This window comes from Abramis brama, assembly GCF_963993115.1.
Source record: "Abramis brama genome assembly, chromosome: 8".
Taxonomy (NCBI): domain Eukaryota; kingdom Metazoa; phylum Chordata; class Actinopteri; order Cypriniformes; family Leuciscidae; genus Abramis; species Abramis brama.
This window is the reverse complement of record NC_139970.1, coordinates 42,572,172-42,597,604: the sequence shown is the minus strand read 5'-3', so window position 1 is coordinate 42,597,604 and position 25,433 is coordinate 42,572,172. Positions and strand designations below refer to the sequence as shown.

General features: G+C 36.5%; 3 protein-coding genes across 9 annotated transcripts in view; 1 reads left to right on the top strand and 2 right to left on the bottom strand.

The window, feature by feature from the left end:
• The window catches only part of rab3gap1 (RAB3 GTPase activating protein subunit 1), a 51,230-nt gene extending 49,852 nt beyond the window's left edge, over window positions 1–1,378 (bottom strand). For all 3 annotated transcript variants that reach the window (XM_084122413.1, XM_084122414.1, XM_084122415.1), the window contains exons 1-4: window positions 1,298–1,378; window positions 1,105–1,160; window positions 238–313; window positions 27–159 (exon numbers count right to left, since the gene is read on the bottom strand). In XM_084122413.1, the coding sequence (XP_083978539.1) occupies window positions 27–159; window positions 238–313; window positions 1,105–1,160; window positions 1,298–1,315 (283 nt within the window). In that variant the 5' untranslated portion in view covers window positions 1,316–1,378. The remainder of the gene's footprint in view (window positions 1–26; window positions 160–237; window positions 314–1,104; window positions 1,161–1,297) is intronic.
• A 282-nt stretch (window positions 1,379–1,660) lies between these two features.
• ubxn4 (UBX domain protein 4) lies at window positions 1,661–20,847 on the top strand. Of its 3 annotated transcripts, XR_014607494.1 has the most exons (14): window positions 1,679–1,842; window positions 2,874–2,976; window positions 3,883–3,911; window positions 4,553–4,671; window positions 6,230–6,347; window positions 6,565–6,688; window positions 12,867–12,921; window positions 13,003–13,167; window positions 15,169–15,296; window positions 16,404–16,506; window positions 16,850–16,981; window positions 17,588–17,805; window positions 19,094–19,741; window positions 20,553–20,847. XR_014607494.1 is itself a non-coding variant. In XM_084122410.1 (13 exons), exons 1-13 carry the CDS (start codon window positions 1,761–1,763, stop codon window positions 19,230–19,232), a joined length of 1,515 nt encoding a protein of 504 aa, XP_083978536.1. In that variant the 5' UTR covers window positions 1,661–1,760; the 3' UTR covers window positions 19,233–20,847. The 3 variants fall into 3 exon arrangements, 2 of the variants coding, with proteins under 2 accessions (XP_083978536.1, XP_083978537.1); XM_084122410.1 differs by having other exon boundaries at window positions 1,661–1,842; window positions 19,094–20,847; XM_084122411.1 differs by having other exon boundaries at window positions 17,591–17,805; window positions 19,094–20,847.
• A 63-nt stretch (window positions 20,848–20,910) lies between these two features.
• The window catches only part of parp14rs3 (poly(ADP-ribose) polymerase family member 14-related sequence 3), a 36,126-nt gene continuing 31,603 nt past the window's right edge, over window positions 20,911–25,433 (bottom strand). For all 3 annotated transcript variants that reach the window (XM_084122406.1, XM_084122408.1, XM_084122407.1), the window contains one exon: window positions 20,911–22,900. In XM_084122406.1, coding sequence (XP_083978532.1) covers window positions 22,605–22,900 — 296 coding nt within the window. In that variant the 3' untranslated portion in view covers window positions 20,911–22,604. The remainder of the gene's footprint in view (window positions 22,901–25,433) is intronic.

Sequence of the window (25,433 nt, the reverse complement as noted above, 5' to 3'; positions counted from 1 at the left end):
TGGCGAGGTCAACGTGCCAAACGAACCTTCCTCTGGTTCATCTACGCCTTCACTCTCTGCCGACTCCTGTTTCAGACAGTGATGTGTAATGGAGAACTTGAAATCAGCGAAGTTAATCTCTAGACTCGTCTCTTCCCAGATGCCGCTGGTGTATTCGCCCTGTCAACATCAACACTGTTAACTTCTGCGTACATCATTTCATACATCATTCGTGTAACTGTAATCATGGGTAATGACCTTCTCCGGTGGTTTCCCAACACGACAACCAATCAGCTTCCAGTCATTGAGCACCTCCTCAACCCTGGATATGAATCTACAAAGACACACAAGAACAAAACCTCTGTGTAAAATGGAGAAAATGAACATTTATATAGAATGAATAATATAATGAATGCACAGATGAATAGTTCATGCATAATAGTTACTGTGTCGTCATATAAATAAATACCAATCAATAATATAGTGACGGTGACTATAAATTAACCAATATCACACAAAGAAACACAACATTTAACCTGTTAAGTGTCGCATCTCTTTTTGACCATAGAGGTGAAAATACACCATTTAATCTTTACTTAAATATGATTGCAATTCATAAATGCTTTAGAATACAGGCTAATACTTTTTTTAAGTTGTTTATAAGATGTAACGTAGAAATGATAACATTCTGAGTCACATTTATGACGTGACAAGTTGAAATTATGACATGGTGAGCAATATTCATAAGATGAAATGTCTAAATTATGACATACTAAATCATCAAAAATTTTAATGATCTTCTAAGTCAACAATAACTATTTATCTTATTATTTTGACTTTTTTTATAACTCATAACGAGCATGTGACGACTTATTATGTCATAATTTCGACTTTTCATCTCATAATTATGCTTTACTCTTTCATAATTTCGACTTGATCAATATCATAATTATGTTTTACCAAGTCATGATGTTTTATTCTTATGTGGCAAGAATGGGCGTTCATATAGACTCAACAACACAAACACAAGATGACATTAGTGCACTTTAATCATAAAACCGCATGAAAAGCCACAGAAACGTGAGATTACTGAAGAAATGTTTGTTTAAATGCTTTTTTCTGTACCTCTCCCACTCCGATGCGGTGGTAAAATCAGTGATTTCAAACACTTCAGACTCGGGCTGAAACAGAAACCGTGACAGTTAAAGAACCGAATAAAGCAGACACATGTCAAATAACTGCGTGCATTTATATGACACATATGACATTGACATGATGCAGATCATAATGATGCGTATTCAGACATAAACAAACTCACATCACTGTCAGCCGCCATCTTGGCTCTCTGTTTAGAATGACGTACCACCGTCACGTGATGCGTCTTGAAATCTTAAAAATGTACTCTTACGATTCTTTTATGTTTTTGTTTAATTTTTCCATTAAATATAAAGATTTTTTATTAATTTAATGCGCAGCCATCTGGATTATTACAAAGTAGATTATAAAGGTATATGTCAAATATTATGAATCTGTATTAGGCGTCTTTTTTCCTGTCTTTGGAATTTTGGAGTTACTTGCGCCTCTTTCTTTTTTAGTTCTTAAATAATAAATATTAAATAAATAAATCGTACGACATTAATAAAATAAAATTAAACAACATTTCCCAGAGTTCCTCGGATCGAACTGCTTCCGTGTTCTCAGCGCAGCTTCCGGCAGCTGTGAGTTGTCGAATCTTTTGGAGCTCAGCAGCAGCACTGATCTTCATCATCGTCATCTTCATCATGCGCTGGTTTGAGGGCTCAATCCCAGCGGCCATCGCGTCAGCTAAACAGCGCAAATGTGTGTTTGTGGTTGTGATCACAGGTACCTGACTATCATCATCATTATCATCTCCGTCACACACACACTAACTGTTTGACTGTGTTTTTACAGTATTAGTCGATGACAGAGGATGACAGGACACAGATGGATCTGGTTAATGTGTCAGATATGCGCTTATATTAATCAGATATGCGCTTATATTGACACGCCATGTCCGTATCAGCTGAGTCATTATTATAATATTTCACCATCATAACGTCTTTTGTTTATCCAGTGCAGAGTGAGTTGATTTGTCCAGTCAGAACCGGATAATTTCGTCAAACTGACTGAGACGATCATGTGATTTCAAGTGTGTTTCTGTCTGTCTGTCTATCTATCTATCTATCTATCTATCTGTCTATCTGTCTGTCTGTCTGTTGTTCTGTCTATTTGTCATTCTATCCATTTGTTATTCTATCTGTCTGTCTATCTATCTATCTATCTATCTGTCTGTCGTTCTGTCTATCTGTCTGTTGTTCTATCTATCTATCTATCTATCTATCTATCTATCTATCTATCTATCTATCTATCTATCCATCTGTCTGTCTGTCTGTCGTTCTATCTATCTATCTATCTATCTATCTATCTATCATCTGTTATTCTATCTATCTATCTATCCATCATCTGTTATTCTATCTATCTATCTATCTATCTATCTATCTATCATCTGTTATTCTATCTATCTATCTATCATCTGTTATTCTATCTATCTATCTATCATCTGTTATTCTATCTATCTATCTATCTATCTATCTATCTATCTATCATCTGTTATTCTATCTATCTATCTATCTATCTATCTATCTATCTATCTATCTATCTTTCTGTCTATTTGTCGTTCTGTCTATCCATCTGTTATTCTATCTATCTGTCTGTCTGTCTGTCTATCTATCTATCTATCTATCTATCTATCATCTGTTATTCTATCTATCTATCTATCTATCTGTCTATCTATCATGTCTTTCTGTCTGTTTGTCGATGTCATTTAATCTGTCTGTCTATCTCTATCCGTCTATCGATCTGTCTGTCATTAGGGAGTGATGATCAGTCCTCTCAGCTGATCTCCAGTTGGGAGACGGAGAGTGTGTCGGATGCGGTGGAGAACTGCTGTGTGGCGATACGAGTGGACGCTCAGAGGTCAGTGAGACCGACACACACACCAGATCAGTGTCATCTCAGTGGTTTCCTCCAATCACACACACACACACACACACACACACCAGATCAGTGTCATCTCAGTGATTTCCTCCAATCACACACACACACACACACCAGATCAGTGTCATCTCAGTGATTTCCTCCAATCACACACACACGTCAGATCAGTGGCTACGTTTACATGCAACCAAATAATCCGTTAGTAATGGGATTGACGGCTCAATCGGACTGAAAAGCCTTCATGTAAACGCCTTAATCGATCCGATTGAGCTTGATCCGCATTAAATTTCGATCCGATTGAGAGCGGTGGTTTATTCCTTTTCTAATTCGATCGAGAGAACATGTGAACACTTCATCAGATTGAAAACCGAAACTGAAAGCACTGCACATGTGCAATGATGTAGAAACAGCGTAATGACGTATGACGCGCTGAACAAGCTGTTCTTCCTGTTGAATAAAGTGTCGTATAAATGAGTGTCCCGTCATCCTATAATGAAGTGGAGCCGGACAACGACTCTCATCCACAGACGACTGGTTTTGGGCATTTTTAACGGTTCTTATGCTCATTGACTCCAGATTACGACCAGAAATGGATAAATATTAAGTCTGCTGTTTAAAACAAATAAAGAACCGATGTAGGAGAATAGTTATTATGTGCAAACAGTGGGAAACTCTGTATATTTGTGCAGTGAGCGCATGTCAAAAAAGCTTGTGACATATAAACGCGCACATCAACCCGATTACGTTTAGCGTTCATGTAAACATTACGTTCGGATTCATCAATTGGAATTTTGTGCATGTAAAAGTTGTGCATGTAAACGTAGCCAGTGTCGTCTGGATGATTCCCTCCACTCACTCCAGTCTCTGTCTCTCTTGTTCTTTCAGTGAAACATGTGTCCAGTTCTCTCAGATCTGTATCCTTTGCTGTTCTTCTGTGGACGCACGGTGGGATTTTAATGGCACATCTAAACTATAAATACACCTAATGTAATGTCCAATTTCACAGGTAACATTTTGAGTGTTTACACATCAGATCATTGTCATCTCAGTGATTTCCTCCTTGAAGCTTTAAAATGGTTACTAAAATATACAATAAAAAAGTTCACATTAATAGCAGATACAAGATTCATATGTGAACAGGGCTCTCTGTGCTTAAAAAAGAAACAAAACAAGAAACTCATGACCAATAAGCTTGTTTTGAGTCAGGCGTTCCTGTGACAGTCTGAAGGAAGAAATGCTCACGAACAGCACATCTACAGAGAGTCAAATGTATTTTGTATATATAAATACACACAAATGCATGTGTATACAGTATATTTGAGAAAAATTGCATGTATATACTGTATATATATTTAGATATTTTATTTATAAATAACATTTTTCTTAAATATACACATGCATGTGTGTGTATTTATATATACAAAATAATTATACACAGTACACACACATATATTATGTAAACACAGATTATTTTGGATGCGATTAATCGTTGCACAGCCCTAGAGTCCTCAGATATTCCAGGTGTGTTTGTGTCTTTAACTCTGAGCTCGCACAGATCCGGTGGTGTGTATCCCCTCCAGTTTCTTCATAGGAGAGAACGGTATTCCTCTGGAGGTCATCGCTGGCAGCGTCACGGCGGACGAGCTGAAACGCAGGATCATCAAAGTCACCCAGGTGAATAAACACACGTCACAACGGTTAGAAATGATCATGTACAAGCAAACATGATGGTGAGAACCTGCTCACACTGAAAGACTTGTCTTTGTTAGTTCTGCAAAACTATAGTTTAACCATCAGATTAGTTGTATCATATAGTGTACTAGCCAGTGAACAGAGTGACTTCAGCCCTATCCGGACAGGACTAGTGTGACATGGAGAGGTGGAGTAAAGTAATGATCTCCAGAGCTTCTCTGTGATTTTAGTCCCGTCTGAATGTGCATCTCAGTGATCATCACGGACAATGTCAGTAAAGATTACGGCGACTTTACCTTCAGTAAAAAGGTCTGGAAAAATGACCTCAGGTGATACTGATCCCGTCCGAATAGACCCGCTGTAAATATGTACGTAAATATTCCGTAATTTCCTGTTTAAAAGTAGTTTTCCGCAGTTTTTAAAGTATGGAGACGCTTGAAAAAGCATCAGTTGTGTTCTAGACGCTGGGACGAGTCTGTGGCAAAACTCAAGCGTTTCACACACACCATCAGATCAGAGAGAAGACCGAACGCACTTGTTAGAGGCACGAAACATCTTTTAGCGTTAGATAAGAGCCTTTCACCAACACAATCCAATCTGAAGTTCATTAATACATCGTTCGACCGGACATAACTGTTTTATATATATAAATATTGGTTTTATGTGTTTGCGCACGTGATATCAGGAAGCAGCGTAACACACACATGACGACAGGAGTGACGGCGGAGTGTAAATCGAGTTACTCTCACACTTCTGCTGGTTTACTGAGATCTCTTATCCAGTGCGGATTGGCCATTAATATTACAGACGTCCTGTGGTAAAATTACATCACTCCATCTACCCTTGTAAAGCTAATCCTGCTTTATAGAGGGAATGCATTGACGTCACTTTCCCGCGGGAACACACTCCCTCAGCCGGACTGAGTGGCAGAAGAGCTTCTGAGTGACTGGATTTAATAGAGGAAACTGCAAAAACACGAGTAAAACAAAAATCAGTTTAAACTAAAGGTTGGACTCGATATACTGTTCCTTACAACATACCAAAGATCCAGCGATCATGGATATTGACATGCAGCAGGAATCATGTTTCCTGACATTTATATGTGCTTGATTACGACGCCAGGGAAATACATAAAGCAAATATGCCTGTGAACGCTTTATATAAATACAATATAGGCAAGTCTAAATCTGGATGATCACTTATATCAAAGTTATATACATCATCATATCCTCTAGCCCTAAAACTCGAGTATACTTGCATATCCGAGTGAAACGGCCTCTCAAACTAGAACAAATGTGGGCGAGGCTTGATTTTGTCTGTGGGGAATTGATTGGATGGTGGTGGTTTGTGAGTGGTTGGTTTGTGAGTGACAGGTTGCTCCGCCCACATCATCAGAGAAGAGAAGAGACGCTGCAAGAGGGAGGGGACGTTATTTACATAAAAATTTACCATAGTGACTTTAATGTAGATGTAGCCTCAGATTTCTGTCAGGTTAGACACACACACACACACACACACGCTAACAAACCCTTCTGTACAGATGCACACGGAGCAGATTGAAGGTGCCGAGACGGACACAGAGAGACCCGATCAGACGCCCGCCTGTGAGCCTCAGGACGCTCTGAACGTCACTAACTCCAGCTCTGCCACATCTAAAGGTGACGTTTTAAAGCCATCGAGAGGTGGCTGGATGATGGTTCGCTCACATCTGGTTTTCAGGGAGGTTGATTTGCATCTAGTGCTGCTTCAGCTGTGTTTCAGACACGCACTGCTGATTTAGCAGGTTAACACGCAAGCGACAGAGATTTGCATGTTTCGATTTCATTGCTGTTCTGGTGAAGCGTGTTTCATTGAGTGATCCTTCTGTTCCCCCAGAATCCCTGTCTGTGCCGATGGAGGAAGAAGGAGCGTCAGGTTATGTGACTCCAGGTGAGGATAAAAGCCTGCCGTCAGAAGACGCGTCTCAGCCAGACGAGCCCTTAGATGCCAGAGTGGAGAGGTGAGTGGAGCATCAGTTAGCATGAATTCTGGACGAGAACTGCGCTAGTTAGACAGCGAGAGCCCGTCTGATGTACATGTGAAGCCAGTCACAGTTCAGTGTGTTTTTACATGCCGTTATGGGAGGGTTTGTCTGAAATAAATGAACCCTCTCTGATCATTTCGACCTTGAGAGGATTTTCTTTTTACTGAAAACGCCAGTTAAAGGTGAAGGATGTGAGATTGACAGCTAGTGGTTGAAATGGGTACTGTAGTCCAAATAAAAAATATTGGAGAGAGTTGTTTTCCCCGCCCCGTCCTCCTCAGACTCGACGCTCGCGCGGGTTGCCAGTTTGAGGACACGCAACAGGAACGAGCGCAATTGACAATGGAAGGCGAGGAGACTTACACACTGCAAGTTGATGAGTTGATTTATTGATTTGTGATGAGTTGATATCGCATTTTAATGTGCTCCCGTTCATAGAGATTTTTAGATGGGTGCGGAGGCTTTTTATGTCGGATGAATCTCTGACCCAGTTCGTTCACTAGCTTCCATGGCTGCAATATGCTGTGTTTTCCGCCATCCAGAGGTGGGCACAAATACATCAAAAACTATTTTGTTACAAACTACAAATACTGGCTCATGAAATGTAACAAAATAAAATACAAAATACTGATGTGAAAAATGTATTTAAATAAAATACAAGTAATTAGTATTTTGAAAATACAAAAATACTCCCACAATAATCTTAAAGGGTTAGTTCACCCAAAAATGAAAATGTTGTTCCAACCCCGTAAGACCTTCGTTCATCTTCGGAACACAAATTAAGATATTTTTGATTAAATCTGAGAGCTGGATCACTGCTCCATAGGCTTCTAAGGCATTATAACTTGCTGGCCCAGAAAATGTATTAAAGACATCGTTAATATAGTCCAAGTGACTACAGTGGCTCAATCTTAAGTTTATAAAGCGACGAGAATACTTTTTGTGCGCAAAAAAACACAAAAATAACGACTTTATTCCACTATTCATTTCCATCTCTCTGGGCCTCGAGTTTTTTCACGTAGTGTTTTTGTGCAGCACGTCTGTGTTGTACGTCACACGCATCACACACATGACCAGCGTTGGCCAATAGTGAGCCTACGTGGTGACGTGCAACACAGACGCGCTGCGCTAAAACACTACGTGAAAAAACTCGAGGCCCAGAGAGAAGGAAATGAATAGTGGAATAAAGTCGTTATTTTTGGGGGTTTTTGCGCACAAAAAGTATTCTCGTCGCTTTATAAACTTAAGATTGAGCCACTGTAGTCACTTGGACTATATTAACGATGTCTTTAATACTTTCTGGGCCAGCAAGTTATAGTGTCTTAGAAGCCTATGGAGGAGTGATCCAGCTCTCAGATTTAATCAAAAATATCTTCATTTGTGTTCCGAAGATGAACGAAGGTCTTACGGGGTTGGAACAACATGAGGGAGAGTAATTACTGACAGAGCTTTCATTTTTGGGTGAACTAACCCTTTAATGCTGTTTTTAAGAGGAGCAGCGCCACTTCTTCTCCTGTGTTCAAAACTCATTCACTTCTTGGAGGGAGCCCGGTCTACAGGGTGTCACGTGATTTTCGTGCATCTAACCTGGACATTGCCATTGCCAACATCAAAATATGGCAAAATCATTTACTATGGTGATAAGCATATGGTGATTTTTCTTAAGTATTTAAGTATTTGAAATACTCTAAATACACTCCCTCAAAATATTTTGTTACAAACTACATTTAATTTTTTCCACACCTGCAAAATACAAATTACAAAATACACTAAAGTAATTAAATACGTATTTAAAATACATTTAATTGAAATACTGCCCATGTCTGCCGCCATCTGGCATCCCGGGGTGTCGAAATACTATTGGGTCAATTGGCAACATGCAGTATCGCACAGATCAAAACAAAAACAGACATTCCGTCACGGAACGTCTAAAGTAAAATAACTGGCTGTAGAAGTGTTTTCCAGAGAAACGAGTATGTGAACTCTGCATGTTTCCTGCAAACATATTATGGTATTTTTATCCTTTTATCCTTTTAGTACAGTCAGAAACTTACAGCACCTTAAATTAGGGCTGTCACTTTTGTGAAAAAATCCTGTTCGATTTTTGAGACACAAGTGCCAACATCAAAATTAGGGGCTGCGTTTATAGATTTATTAAATTCCTTTGGGGTCAAACAAAACGTCACCGGACCAACTCATCGTCTTAATCACACACTCGATTTAATTATATCATATGGAACCGATCCAACCGATATAGATATCATTCCACAAAGTGATGATGTCACTGACCATTACTTGGTAACTTGCATATTACGTACTGCTGTAATATGTCATGCGGCGCCGCGTTTTCGACCAGGCAGAACAATCCTTCCATCCACCATAGATAATTTCTCGAGTTGCTTGTCTGATCTGTCTCAGCTGCTGCCTGAACCCAAACAAACAGATGAACTAGAAGAACTAACTAGCACTATGAGCACCATTCTCTCTAGAACATTGGATGTTGTTGCACCTGTTAGATTAAAAAAGGTCACAGAGAAAATTAAAGCACCATGGTACAATAATACTACGCATGTTCTAAAGAGAGAAACCCGTAATTTAGAGCGTAAATGGAAACAAACTAATTTAGAGGTCTTTAGAATCGCGTGGAAAGACAGTATGTCACGTTATAAAAAGGCCCTAAAAGCGGCCAGGGCTGAGCATCTCCGCAAACTAATAGAAAACAACCAAAACAATCCTAGGTTTTTATTTAACACCGTGGCTAGACTAACAAATAAACAGACGTCACCCGAACAAAATATCCCGTTACAGTTTAGTAGTAATGATTTCATGAACTTCTTCACTGAGAAAATAGAAAACATCAGAACCACAATTGTAAACGTTCAATCCTCAATCGCACCTTATAATTCAGCCTCAATTTTCCCCCCGCAAGAACAATTACAGTGCTTTACAACTATAGAACAAAAAGAGTTAAATAAACTTATCACTTCATCTAAAACAACAACATGTTTATTAGATCCTATACCAACTAAACTACTGAAAGAAGTGTTACCTGTAGTAGAAGAGCCTCTCCTCAATATTATTAACTCGTCTTTATCTTTAGGTCATGTTCCAAGAACATTTAAACTGGCAGTGATAAAACCTCTCATTAAGAAACCACAATTAGACCCGCATAATCTAGTAAATTATAGACCCATTTCAAATCTACCTTTTATGTCTAAAATACTAGAAAAAGTTGTGTCCGCTCAACTGGGCTCTTTCTTGCAAGAAAATGATATCTATGAAAAGTTTCAGTCAGGATTCAGGCCGCATCATAGCACTGAAACTGCGCTCGTTAAAATCACAAATGATTTACTTTTAGCTTCTGACCAAGGCTGTATCTCAATACTAGTTTTACTTGATCTAAGTGCTGCGTTCGATACTATAGATCATACAATACTCTTAGATCGACTACAAAATTATACTGGTGTTCAAGGACAAGCATTAAGCTGGTTTAGATCATACTTATCAGACCGCTACCATTTTGTCTATTTAAATGGAGAAAAATCGATCATAATTCCAGTAAACTATGGAGTGCCGCAGGGATCTGTGTTGGGCCCTCTATTATTCTCAATATATATGCTGCCACTTGGAAATATTATAAGGAAACATGGAATTAGTTTCCATTGTTATGCTGATGACACTCAAATATATATTTCATCACGGCCGGATGAAAACGCTAAATTATCCAAATTGACAGAGTGTGTTAAAGATATAAAAGATTGGATGACGCGTAATTTTCTATTATTAAATCCAGACAAGACAGAGGTAATACTTATCGGTTCAAAAAACCGCCCACAGAACCTCTCACAATACAACTTTGACATCGTAGGATGTCCAGTTACTTTATCCTCTACAGTAAAAGACCTGGGTGTTATACTCGATTGTAACCTGTCTTTTGAAAATCATATTTCGTATGTTACAAAAACAGCCTTTTTCCACCTTAGAAACATTGCTAAGCTACGTAATATGCTATCAGTTTCTGATGCAGAAAAGTTAGTTCATGCATTCATGACCTCGAGACTAGATTACTGTAATGCTTTATTAGCCGGTTGTCCTGCATCCTCAATAAACAAGCTACAGTTAGTCCAAAATGCAGCCGCTAGAGTTCTTACTAGATCAAGAAAATATGATCATATAACACCGATTTTATCATCACTACATTGGTTACCTATAAAGTTCCGTATTAATTACAAGGTATTGCTACTGACTTATAAAGCCCTAAACGGCTTAGCTCCAGTCTATTTAACGGATCTTCTATCACCCTATAATCCATCGCGCTCTTTAAGATCAATAAATTCAAGGCTTTTGGTCATACCTAGGATATCCAGATCCACCAAAGGAGGGAGAGCATTTTCACATTTGGCTCCAAAACTCTGGAATAGCCTTCCTGATACTGTTCGTTGCTCGGACTCACTCTCCCAGTTTAAAACTAGATTAAAGACGCATCTTTTCAGCCAGGCATTCATATAATATTGTTAATCTCACAGTTTCAAACTACAATCCGGCCTCTAGTTCATAAATGCCAGAGGAGAACTGGCCCCCGACTGAGCCTGGGTTCTCCCAAGGTTTTTTTTTTTCTCCATTAGGTCACCTGATGGAGTTTTAGGACACCATTAGGCCGCTTGATGGAGTTTTTTCGGTTCCTTGCCACTGTTGCCTTTGGCTTGCTCAGTTGGGGATATTTTGGGGATATTTAATTTTATTCTATCAATCAATAAATTCCACTAGAAACAAACTTTGTTGTATTATTTTATTTTAATACTGTGAAGCTGCTTTGATACAATCTGTATTGTGAAAAGCGCTATACAAATATACTTGATTTGATTTGATTTGACAAGTGTTCATTGAATCGATTGTAAAATCGATTTTCCATGTCTAAAGACGTTTCTATTTTAAACGCCAAATATAGGCAAATCCACAGACAACTAACAGGCATTATGACGAACGTTAAGAGGGCGCTTGAGACGCGCACAAGTCAGCAATATTCCTGATGATTTATTGGCGTGAAGTTTCGTGCACAATGACAAACAGGAGTGCAACATTCTCGAAAAACAATAAGAAGAGTGGACTGCCATAACATCAGTGAAAAACATCACTGCAGTCTTCATCATGGCTGTGTTTACGGTTAGAAATGTCAAACAAATTTCGCCTGCGTAGGCGATTGTAGACCATAGCCTGAATCTGTGTCTGTATGCATGAGACTGTCTGCATACCGGCAGAATTCACAGTTTTGTAGTAAAAGAGACACATTATGCAGAAGTATAATTTGCTGTTATGTGTGTGTGTCAGAGCCTGCAGTTGCTGTGTGACGCGCGTTCACTGCGGGCGTATCGTGACGAGCTGGACGCGCTTCAAGAGAAGCCGTTAAAATCGTTTCCCTATTTTCGTTTTCGAAACTTGTGTTGGTTGGTCCGATCGATTGTGCAATCGATTTTCGAACGTAAAGTGACAGCCCTACCTTAAATGTTATCGCATTGGACTAAAACGTCCTGGCTTTGCTCCCACAGGGTATAACAATTTTCCAAAGCAATTTTGATGTACTTTTTGAGGGGGGTTTTCCAACCTTGTTACTCGTGGTGTTCCTGGTCAAAAATGACTGGCCGTACAAAAAAATGCTTAGAAATCTCTCATTATGCTTTGTTATTGCCAAATATTTGATTCAATATATGTTTATCAACTTTAACACCGGTTTTACATTTCATTTTGGAACTGATTGATCGTAGGCCTCGTTGATCTGATCTTATGTACTTTATGTGAGGTAAGCTCAGATTAATTCATAGTTTTCACTGGCGGAGACCTGGAGGCAAAAACATCCATAGAACTGCACAATTTTCCATCTCAAAAGAAGAAAAACTAAAATATGTGAACGAAATACAAGTTTTGGGAACTTGTGATGCATATAAGCACCAGCTGCAGTATTTCAGGCACTAAAAACTGCGGGATATTCTAAAACGCTTAACGTAAAAATCACTTAAAGTCCTAAAACACTGATATTAAAAGATTCAATTCAGTATAGAGCGTATTGATGATGCAGATGAGCCCAGAATATGAACTCAACACGCTGAATGCCCAAGCATTGTCTTCATAATGGTTTTCTGTTCATTTTATTATGTAGGTTAACGAAGAAGCTGGAGGAAAGACGTGAGCAGAAAAAGAAAGCAGAAGAAGAGGTAATTCTCTCTTAACACACTCTGAACGTCCATTGAAAGCTGAATGACGTGAATGACGCCACGTTCCTCTCACACGGGCAGAATGAGCTGAAGAAGGAGGTGGAGAGGCGTAAGATGGGGAAGGAGATCCTGGACTACAAGAAGAAGCAGGAGGACGAGAAAACCAAACGCCTCCTGGAGGAGAGGAATCGAGAGAAGGCGGAGGAGAAAGCGGCCAGAGAACGAGTCAAGCAGCAGATCGCTCTGGTATCACCTCAGATCAGTGATTTCTCGTGTTGGACAGTAGGGCTAGGCACGGACACACACTGCAAAACATGCTTTTCTTACTTAGTATTTTTGTCTCGTTTCCAGTTCAAATATCTAAAACATTTTAAATCAAGATGCATTTGCCAGAAAACTTTTATTTATTTATATAGCACATTTAATAGCAACATTGTTGCCCAAAGTGCTTCACAGTTAACTAAAAACAGTAAAACATACATGTATACAAATATTTATCAAGCCTAGCAGATGAAGGCATGACTACACACTCTTAGACATACTCCCTCACACAACAGTTTAATGAGATCAGTGTAGAGAGAAGTAAAACTAAATGAAAATAAGTTATATCTGCAATACAATACCCTTAACTAAAAGATACGTTTTTAATTTTAAGACTTAAAAATTTCTATTGTTTGAGCTAGCCGGATATGAGGGGGAAGACTGTTCCACAACTTGGGAGAAAAGTAAAATGCCATAAGATATTATGTCTTGTTTTCTGGGGAAATGCTTTAAAAAAGCTAATTATCTGCCAATGGGGTAAGAATAATAATCTTAATTCAAACAGAAACAAGATAATGTTTCTTACCCCATTGGCATATCATTTTTATTTTTTTAAACAACAACTCACTTAATTTTGATTTATTTCCTCCAGAAAACAAGATATAATATCTTATGGACTTTTACTACTTTAGGAAAATGCATCTTAATTTTAGATATTTGGACTGGAAACAAGACAAAAATACTAAGTAAGAAAAGTATTTTTTGCAGTGCAAATTATATCATTCCATTCACAAGCTTGAGATTTGATTCAATTTGATTCATTCAGATATACTGTATATCAGGTTTTAACAAGTTTTAACAAACTTGTTAAAATTAACTGATTTGTATACAAGCATTTACATTTTAAATTGCAATTTAAAGCATTTAAGGCAGTTTTATAATAATAATAATAATAATAGTAATAACTTTTGAATAACATAATTATGTATCTACTACTTTTGAAATATAAACATTTAACGATAGATTTATTCAAACATGCATCAAATATTGCAGAACAGGTTAAGTAAAAATTTGTGCTGGGCAACAATTAATCGCGATTGATTGCATCCAAAATAAAAGTTTGTGTTTACATAATATATGTGTGTGTACTCTGTATAATTATTTTGTGTATATATATAAATACACACACATGCATGTATGTAGTTAAGAAAAATGTGTTATCTATATATAAAATATTTATATTTATATATAATATAAATTATATATATATAATACAGTATATACATGCAAATATTTCATAAATATATACATGCATGTGTGTATTTGTATATACAAAATAATTATACACAGTGGACACACATATATTATGTAAACACAAACTTTTGTTTTGGATGCAATCAATCGCGATTAATTGTTTCCCAGCACTAGTAAAAAATATAATGAATGTATAATAGTGCATATATATTTATCAAAATGCATGTCTCTAGCACTATTTTTCTAGCTATTTATGGACTTTTCTGAGGTAAATGTAACATTACATAACATATTGTTCATAAGCTTGTTTTATTGACATCTTTCCACGGTTGAAACAACGTACTGTATATTTCAACATTCCTTCTGATGTTCATTCATGTTTGTTTTGTGCCGTAACTAGAAGTAAAGAGGAAGAGATGATCGGTTCACGCAACATTAAAGAGCCACAAAAGTGCATTTATTGTTTGAATTTCTTAATAAAACAAAGAATTTTGAAAGCAAATCAAATTTACAACTGAGAAATCAATATTTTCAGAGAAATAAATACCTTATTACACAGTGATGTCTGAAGGATGTGCAGCGACTCACTGTACAACACGACCTCGAGCGTCTGACTGCTCTTAGACAAACTAAAGTCAGACGTGCTCATGATCAGTGTCATTCGTCCAGTAGGAGATCTAGCTCCTACATACACACATCATCACACACGCTTGACTCTGGTTTGATCCACAGGACCGTGCGGACAGAGCGGCCCGTTACGCTCAGAACCAGCAGGACACAGAGGCCACCAGACTAGCAGCGCTGCAAGCCAGAGCCGCCGAACACGAGGCCAAGAGAGACGCCACACAGAGAGAGAGAAGGTGACAGCACTAAATCAAGCCTGTGCTCAGAACCTTTAGAATTATTGTAACATTTGTGAGAAAAGGTGACCAAAAAATCAAACCTGTTTTTAGAACCTTTAGAATTATTATTATTATTATTATTATTATTTTTGTACATTTATGAGAAAAGGTGACCACAAATTTTTTTTCACATTTTTTTGTGACGATGACATCGTTTACTCTCCAGAATTCTCGTTGCTGTAATGCATGAAAAGTCTTGAATGCAGCGAAATGAAAATTCTGGACAGAAGCTGTTAAAAGAGTTTCTGCCTTTTTTCTCTGAACTGCAAAAAAAAAAAAAAATTGTTCTTCCTCAGTAGTTTTTGTTTTGTTTTCCAGTACAAATATCTAAACATTTTTAAATTAACATACATAAACTGGAAAAGCAAAATAACTGAAGATATTAAGTCTAATCTTTTTTAAATAATGTATCAAAATGAAGTGAGTTTATGCTTAAAAGCAATACAATAAAAATATCATTTTTCTGACCCCGTCGGCACATATTTGTTCTTGTTTTCAGCAAAAACTCGCTTCATTTTGACACATTTTAGTAAATATTGATTTAAGAATGTTTTGTATTTTTGTCTTGTTTTCCAGATCAAATTCATAAGAAAGAAAATCATATTTTGCAGTGTGCATAGCTAATAGATAATTCTGGCCACTGTGATATTTAAATATCTGAGTAAATTCAATTCACAGGCTTGGGCGTGGCCTCGTAGGGCAGCGAAGCAAGTGCATTCTGGGAGTTGTAGTCTTTCATCCACATGAGCCAAAAATACATTTTCTGGCTTTTCTCAGTCTAGAAGGCACCAACTTCTAAAATAATTTCACATTTCTACTACATAAATGACCCAATTTAGATACACATTCATCTTTCCAGCAGTGAAATATCCCTTTAAACTGATTTTTATAATTGATTAACTTTACACAGATATTTGTTTTTGCATTTTTCAGAAAACAAGACTTAATATCTTCAGTCTTTGCTTCTCCAGTAATCTTGATTTAAGAATGTTTAGACATGTTTGCAGTGTAACAGGACGTTAGATGAGTGATGAGCTGATGATGTTCTCTCTCTGCTCGTCTCAGTGCGGTCGCCAGGATTCAGTTTCGTCTGCCGGACGGCTCGTCCTTCACTAACCAGTTTCCCTCAGAGGCGCGTCTGCAGGAGGTCCGACAGTTCGCTGCTCAGGTCAGTGTGTGTGTGTGTGTGTAATGTAGTTTTACCTGGAGTCGTCTCTCTGTGTATGAATGTCCTGTGAATCTGATGATTGTGTGACCGGGTTTGAGTTTTCGCTCTGATTCATTAACAAAACCTCAATAGAGGCTCTCTTCTTCTTCTCATTTCCTGTTAGTGTTTCCATTTACATTACATTTATTCATTTAGCAGACGCTTTTATGCAAAGCAAGTATTTTTCAAATCTGATGAAATGTTTAGTAAAAATGTTTAGCAAAGTCATATTTGTGTTTGTTTGCCACTGTAATGAGCAACGCCTGAGAGTGGTGTGACTGTCATGAGTCGTGTGTTCCTGCAGGAGGTCGGGAACAGATACGGTCAGTTCTCACTCGCCACCATGTTCCCCAGAAGAGAGTTCACCGCTGAAGACCTGGAGAAATCTCTGCTGGAGCTGGAGCTCGCACCCAGCGCATCCATCGTCCTGCTGCCTGTGAGCAACACACACACACACTCACACACTCACTCACTCACTCACTCACTCACTCACTCACTCACTCACTCACTCAATCACTCACTCACACACACTCACTCACTCACTCACTCACACTCACACACACACACTCACACACACACACACTCACTCACACACACACACTCACTCACACACACTCACTCACACTCTCACACTCACACACACACACACACACACACACACATTCACAGACACACACACACTGTGTTGATTCATTTCTGTCTTCTTTTCCAGTACAAATATCTAAACATTCTTAAATCAAGATACATTTACTGGAGAAGCAAAATGACTTGCATAGATATAAATATATAAAGTCTTGTTTTCTGTCAGAAAAATAAACTTAATTCAAAGGGAAAACGAGATACATTTTCTGACCGTAATTACTGGCCAGTAATCGCTTTACTCCAAAGTAATTACTGACAGAAGTTTTGGGGAACTGGGAAGGGTCACAGCTCCTGCATATTGTTAGTTTTACTGCTTCTGTTCTCATTTGTAAGTCGCTCTGGATAAAAGCGTCTGCTAAATGAGTAACTGTAACTGTCCTGGCTGTGATTGGTCCGTCAGCAGTCGAGCCGGCCGTCGAACGCTGTGGTGAGCTCGTCCTCAGGAGGAGGCGTCTGGGCTCTGCTGGGCTCGCTCCTCTACCCCCTGCTGGCCGTCTGGAGGATCATCAGAGGATTCCTGTTCAGCGCCGCCCCGACTCCCACAGCCGCCCGGAACCAGCACACACACAACACACACGACTCCAGTGCGGGCTCCAGCGCGGGCGCAGAACCAAAGAGGTGCGTCTGTGTGTCTGTGGTGTGTTTCCATCCTAAGCTGTGAATTTAAAAGGCTCCTATTATGCTTTTATTATTCATGTTCATCTTTCTGTTGTGTGTAAGAGCAGGAAAAAGCTCTGCGAAGTTACAAAGCACAAAGTTTTCTTTATTCTCTATATCAGTGTCAGTGTTTCTGAACTCCTGAAACGCCTCCATTGTAGTCTTGAGTTTCTTCCGGGAACGAACACGTCACAATATTCCTCATTATAATAATTAATACGCAAAATAAAGGGGCGGGGCCTGGTTGAGTTAGTTAGTAGTGTGTTAAAACTGACAGTTATGGTAATTAGGGGCGGGACATTTCCCAAACACACTCGGAGCGCTCGACCAATCACAACACACTGCTCCAGCCGACCAATCAGAGCACAGTGTGCTTTTCAGAAGGAGGGGCTTCATAGAGACAGGAACTAAACAGAGCGTTACTGACAGACTGGGAAGAGAGGAGCCGCAACAATGGAGAATATGAGGAAAATAATCAACATTCAAACATGAAAACCTGTTCTAGTAGAGCCTGAAAACAAAACTTAGAAAAATCGTCACTTCCTGGGAAACTGATGCAAAATATCAGTAATAAAACTGTAAGTTTCTGCAATCAGGCTTTTTCTCCCTCCATCATAAACGAGTGTCTCTTGCATTCGGATGCTGGTGTTCGGGAACACACTCGCGTGAGATGCTTCTGGAGGGAATTAAACCAAATCATTCTGATCACACACTTTAACTCCGGCTTATCAGAACCACCAAACCAACATTTGAGATGCTGCGATGTGATTGGTCCGCTGGTTAGTCCAGTTATCCAATCACAGCCTCTACTGAGGCAACGTTGTTTTTTTTGTTTTTTTTGCATCAATGGGTTTTATTTGGTAAAAGTGTTTCCTTTGTAGTTCATGCACGTCATCTTATCAGATACAAAAAATTATCTTCTTCAATTGAGTACATGCTTTTTGTGCACATTTTTAGAATTTATGCGCATCTTGGTGTTTCCATTCAATGTTTTTTTGTTTGTTTTTGTTTTTAATGCAATATCCTAAAATTTGCATAAAAATATGTGGCTATTGTAGTGCTATGAAAGAGTCACTGGATCTCGCTTCATAACCAATTAACACTAGATCTGTTGCTTCAGCATTTAAACCCTTTATGTCAAATGTTTTGCTTGTAAAAGTGAGAGAGTCGTCGAGGCTCTATCTATATCGTGTGTCAGTGAGAGGAATTTCTACTCAATTCTCCTCGTTCTGCTGTTTCCCGCTCCCAGAGATGCAGTTCGTAAGAGGGTTCTTGAGAAGAGGCCAGAGGACTTCAAGAAAGATGGGAAAATATACCGACTACGGACTCAAGAAGACAGCGAGGACGACAACAACACCTGGAACGGCAACTCCACGCAGCAGATGTAGTGATTCGGTCCCGAGCTGTTTGATTTGAGTGTGTTTCAGTCTTAACACGGTGGGTTTTATCATTTAGGGCTATGGTTTCCATCTCCCCGTCCCCCCCGCTCCATCCCGCATGGGTTAATCAAATCAGGTTAGCGTATTTCGCTTCTGCGTGCCGACTACTTTAACCAGGACGACTCCAGGCTTGACAAACACACTGGTTCACGGATGATGTTCTGTTATTGCCAGGGTTGATTTAATACAGTTACAGTATTTAATAAAGCTGTGAATTCCTGAGGGCTTTGTGGCGTTTTATACGGTGGTTTTGACCCCCCACAGCATCATAAAATGCCTCGGCAATAGAATGTCTTTCTACTAGTTCAGCACAGATGCTACTTGATCCTTTAACCATAGAATAAAAGATGTTTTTCAATGAAACACTTCGACTGAAGTCATTCTTCTCTTTTTTTTTCTTTTTTTTTGTTGCGGTTTAATCCTCTACACTGTAAAACATTATATGATCAATAAGTTATGTTTCTCCATTGCTTTAAGGCGAGACACGGCAGGCAAAAACACCGGGTCTTCTTTCAGACTTCTGGTGAAAAAAAGTCCGAAATACACATTTAGGTCTTTATTTTACTACACTTTGTCTGTTTGCGTCTGTAGATTTCTCATAAATTCAACAAAAGTTGGTGTTGTAAATCATCCCGCTGCTAATATATACACCGTTAGAAAGCGCTCTCTCTCCTGTTCAATCCTGTCGGATCCAAATATGGTCATTTCCTTTTTATCAGCAGCCAATCGTGAAAGTAAAAGGGCTGAATGCGCAATCTCATTGGCTGATGATAAATCTTTAAAGCCTGTTTTCTCAAAATGACTTTTCTCTCTGAAATCTCCACTTCAGTAGCATCGATATACACCAAACTTTCCAGTCTTGTACCTAGTTATATTATGAAGACATTTACAGAGGGATTTGTACATTTATTATTCCTAGCCTGATTTATATAACATTTTATTCCAAAAAACATGGCAAAAATCATTTTTTTAAGGCTATTGACAGTATATTCTGATTTACAGGATAACAAAAGTAGATATCCATAAATCCCTCTGTAATTGTTTTCCCATCTAATATGTGAACACAATGAAAAAATAATCCAATACTTTATCCAATACTCAGTTTTTTGCTAATTAGTGCATATTTAGATATTGCCTAATTTGCATATTTAAACATTAAATTACAGAAAACTTGTAATACGTTTTTTTCTCATCTTAATGTAGGTAATCAACTGGGAAAGTTTCGTGGTGATATCTGCTAGTTAAAAATCTTACCCTATTCACCTGTAGTGTCTCGCCTTAACTCATCAAAATAAGTCAACTTTTCTTTGTTATGCAAGATTCGACTAATTTTTTAAGTCAGTTTAATGTAATTTAAGTTGAAATAACTTTGTACTTAAAACCTAAAAAAATTTTTTTTACAGTGTAGAACTATCTTAAGAAACTCATTAATGTGCAAAAATGTAGGACAACTCAAATTGATGAATTACCTGACACAATAATTATCTGCAGTTACTATTATCTGTTGTACTCAGTGTGATCATGTTTTGTAATTCATATTAAAGGTAAACATATTTTGAGTTTTCATTGCTTTCACGTCTTTCACTGTATCATCAGTTTCTGTGTTTCTCCGGTTACGACGCTCATCTCACAGAGATCACAAAAATGTTTATTTTTGTTACAAATTTTCACGTACAGAATAAGTCAATGTTTCATACATTCAGAATGATTAAAACACTGCAGAATGGACTGTCGATTTAACCTTAGAGGGATTCATTCGTGTGAACGGATAACTGTATATTATATGACTACATTCAGCTGAACGCTTTAAAATATTGTTCTGTTTGTTAAAAAGATAGAGCATGTATTAATCTAAATGCTATTATTTATTAATACATTATTATAGTTCTATCTGTAAATATTATTTAATGGACCTGAGCTAACATGAACTAACAATGAACAGCTGTATTTTTATTAAGAAAGATTAATAAATGCTGTATTGCTCATTGCATTGTAAAGTGGCACCATATTCACTTCTAAAGACACATTATGGTCTTTGAATTCTTCATTTGGGAGCTTTATTCTGTAAATTTTGATGAATGCAATTATTAAATTACACTTTAGATTAGGGTTCAATTCTCACTATGAACTAGTTGATTATTATCATGCATATTACTAGGATATTCGCTTTTTATTAGTACTTATAAAGCACATATTAATGCCTTATTCTGCATGATCATATTCTACATCCCTTAATCACCCAATACCTAAACTTAACACCTCCCTTAAAGGGATAGTATTATTACTTATTAATAGTAATAACTATTAATAAGCAGCAATTAAGAGTTTATTGAGGCAAAAGTCATAGTTAATAGAGATAATTGAACTTTAATCTAAAGTGTAACCAAATTAGGTTATCATGTAATTGACTGGTAACAGTTTACTATAGGTTTCATAGTTAACATTAACTACATTCATTATTCCCGATGTTAATCCTAACATTTACTAATACATTTTTAAGATCAAAAGTATCTGTTGATATTTAATAAGCTAACATGAGCTAACAACGAACAATACTTCTACAGGATTTATTAATCTTGAAAATCTGTCTGTAAATGTTGAGATTAAGATCAAAAGTTGTATTTGTTGACATCAGTTAATTCACTGTGAACACGAACATTACCAGATTAATAAATGCTGTAATAAATATAATGCTCACTCATTGTTAGTTCATGCACTGCAAAAAAAACATTTTCTTACTTGTCTTGTTTCCAGTCTAAATATCTAAAAATTCTTAAATTAAGAAGCATTTACTAGATAAGTAAAAGGACATAATAAATTATATCTTGTTTTCTGAAAAAATCTAAATTAAAACAAGCAAAATGATCTGCCAATGTGGTAAGGAATATAATCTTGTTTAAAAAAGATAATTTTTCTTGTTTTCCATTTAAATTAAGATTTTTTTTTTGGATCATTTTGTTTGTTTTAATTTGAAAACAAGATATTTCTTATGTAATTTTACTTATCTAGTAAATGCTTCTTGATTTAAGAATTTTTTTTAGATATTTGGACTGGAAACAAGACAAAAATACTGTTAGGAAATAATATTTTTGCAGTGTGATAGTTAATGCATTAAGCAGTGTTAACAAATATAACCATATTGTAAGTTGTTACCAATTGATTTAATGATTTTTTATTATTTTTTTGGTGATGAAAGTTGCATCTGAAGACATTTGTTCACAGGAATATCATGGTGATATTGTGACAAGGTCCGTGTAAAGTCATCTATCCGTCTGAGTCTATAAACTTGATAGTGTGCTTGTCAGATAGAGATGAGCAAGACTATATAGATTTGAAGGTGATGAGGTACTCTGGATACGCTCCGGCGTCACAGAACACCACGAAGATGAAGGGGTTCTGTAGGCTGTCCACAGCGCAGTCGTGCAGGCCGGCCCCTGGGTCCCCGGGCCTGATGGGATCCGGTTCCTTCATTCCTTGTCGGCTCTTACACAGGGAGCCCGTCACCACTCGCGCCTGGTAGATGTACTTCAGCCCTTTCTCATCTTTGCTGGAGTACTGATCCTGACAGGAGTACCAGGCCTCTTTAGCGAAGTACGTGCCGTCACCGTGAACGACCGCTTGAAACAAAACACGTGTCAGAGGTCAATATCGTGGACAAACTGGGAGTTATGTATGGACGCTCGTTTTCAACACGGAATAATAAAGGTAATTGTGACTTTTAAATGTCAAGAAATGATTTTCTTACTCAGTATTTTTGTCTTGTTTTTCAGTACAAATGTCTGGTCATTTTGCTTCTCAAGTAAATGGATTTTGATGATTTTCCCAGAAACAAGAGAAAGTAAGTTTATACTTAAAACAAGAGCAAATATCTGCCAATGGGGTGTGAAAAAAAGTTTTCCCTTTAAATTAAGTTTATTTTTCTTTCACCACTGGTGGATATTTGTTCTTGTTTTAAGCATAAACTCAGTTAATTTGGATGATTTTAAAAAACAAAACAAGATTTAATATCTTCAGTAATTTTGCATCTCCAAAAAATGCATCTTGATTTAAGAATGTTTATATATTTGTACTGGAAAACTAGACAAAAATACTGAGGAAGAACATATTTTGTGGTGTAAAAAGTTACAATTCTTTATATTTTCTTTATTCCATGGTGGAACCAAGCTTCCAGAATTATGAGAGAGAAGAGTCTGATATTTATTTTAATTTATTATTATTTAATTTGTCATTATTATGAGAAAATGTTTCATTATTATGAGATACTTAGTCATTATTATGAGAAACTTAGTCATTATGAGAAACTTTCTTTTTTAGATGTTAAGTCACTATTACAAGAAAGTTTCTCATTATTATGAGATACTTAGTCATTATTATGAGAAAATTGTTCATTATGAGATACTAAGTATCTCATAATAATGAGACATTTTCTCAATGACTTAACATCTCATAATGAGAAACTTTCTTGTAATAATGACTTAACATCTCAAAATAATGATTTAGTATCTCATAATAATGAGACATTTTCTCGTAATAATGACTTAACATCTCATAATAATGACTTAGTATCTCATAATAATGAGACATTTTCTTGAAATAATGACTTATCTCAAAATGAGAAACTTTCTTGTAATAATGAGAAACTTTCTTAATAATGACTTAACATCTCATAATAATGACTTAACATCTCATGAGAAACTTTCTTGTAATAATGACTTAACATCTCAAAATAATGAGAAACTTTCTTGAAATAATGACTTAACATCTCAAAATAATGAGAAACTTTCTTGAAATAATGACTTAACATCTCATAATAATGACTTAACATCTCATAATGAGAAACTTTCTTGTAATAATGACTTATCTCAAAATAATGAGAAACTTTCTCGTAATAATGACTTAACATCTCATAATAATGACTTAGTATCTCATAATAATGAGACATTTTCTCGTAATAATGACTTAACATCTCATAATAATGACTTAGTATCTCATAATAATGAGACATTTTCTCATAAAAGGACATAATAAATTATATCTTGTTTTCTGAAAAAATCTAAATTAAAACAAGCAAAATGATCTGCCAATGTGGTAAGGAATATAATCTTGTTTAAAAAAGATATTTTTTCTTGTTTTCCATTTAAATTAAGATTTTTTTTTGTGATCATTTTGTTTGTTTTAATTTGAAAACAAGATATTTCTTATGTAATTTTACTTATCTAGTAAATGCATCTTTTTCAGAATTTTTATTATTACAAATAAACTTTCTCGTAATAATGACTTAACATCTCATAATAATGACTTAGTATCTCATAATAATGAGACATTTTCTCGTAATAATGACTTAACATCTCATAATAATGACTTAGTATCTCATAATGAGAAACTTTCTTGTAATAATGACTTAACATCTCAAAATAATGAGAAACTTTCTCGTAATAATGACTTAACATCTCATAATAATGACTTAGTATCTCATAATAATGAGAAACTTTCTCGTAATAATGACTTAACATCTCATAATAATGACTTAGTATCTCATAATAATGAGACATTTTCTCATAATAATGACTTAACATCTCATAATGAGAAACTTTCATGTAATAATGACTTAACATCTCAAAATAATGAGAAACTTTCTCGTAATAATGACTTAACATCTCATAATAATGAGAAACTTTCTCGTAATAATGACTTAACATCTCATAATAATGACTTAGTATCTCATAATAATGAGACATTTTCTCATAATGACTTAACATCTCAAAATAATGAGAAACTTTCTTGAAATAATGACTTAACATCTGGTAATAATGACTTAACATCTCATAATGAGAAACTTTCTTGTAATAATGACTTAACATCTCAAAATAATGAGAAACTTTCTTAATAATGACTTAACATCTCATAATAATGACTTAGTATCTCATAATAATGAGACGATTTCTCATAATAATGACTTAACATCTCATAATGAGAAACTTTCTTGTAATAATGACTTAACATCTCAAAATAATGAGAAACTTTCTTGTAATAATGACTTAACATCTCATAATAATGACTTAGTATCTCATAATAATGAGACATTTTCTCATAATGACTTAACATCTCAAAATAATGAGAAACTTTCTTGAAATAATGACTTAACATCTC

What these genes read in the sequence shown, in the direction of transcription:
- ubxn4 (XM_084122410.1), top strand. Translation starts at nt 1,761, where the DNA reads ATGCGCTGGTTTGAGGGCTCAATCCCAGCGGCCATCGCGTCAGCTAAA. An exon ending in ATACGAGTGGACGCTCAGAG is followed by an intron (nt 2,977 to 3,882) that starts GTCAGTGAGACC and finishes TTGTTCTTTCAG; the next exon opens with TGAAACATGTGTCCAGTTCT. An exon ending in AAAAGAAAGCAGAAGAAGAG is followed by an intron (nt 12,922 to 13,002) that starts GTAATTCTCTCT and finishes TCACACGGGCAG; the next exon opens with AATGAGCTGAAGAAGGAGGT.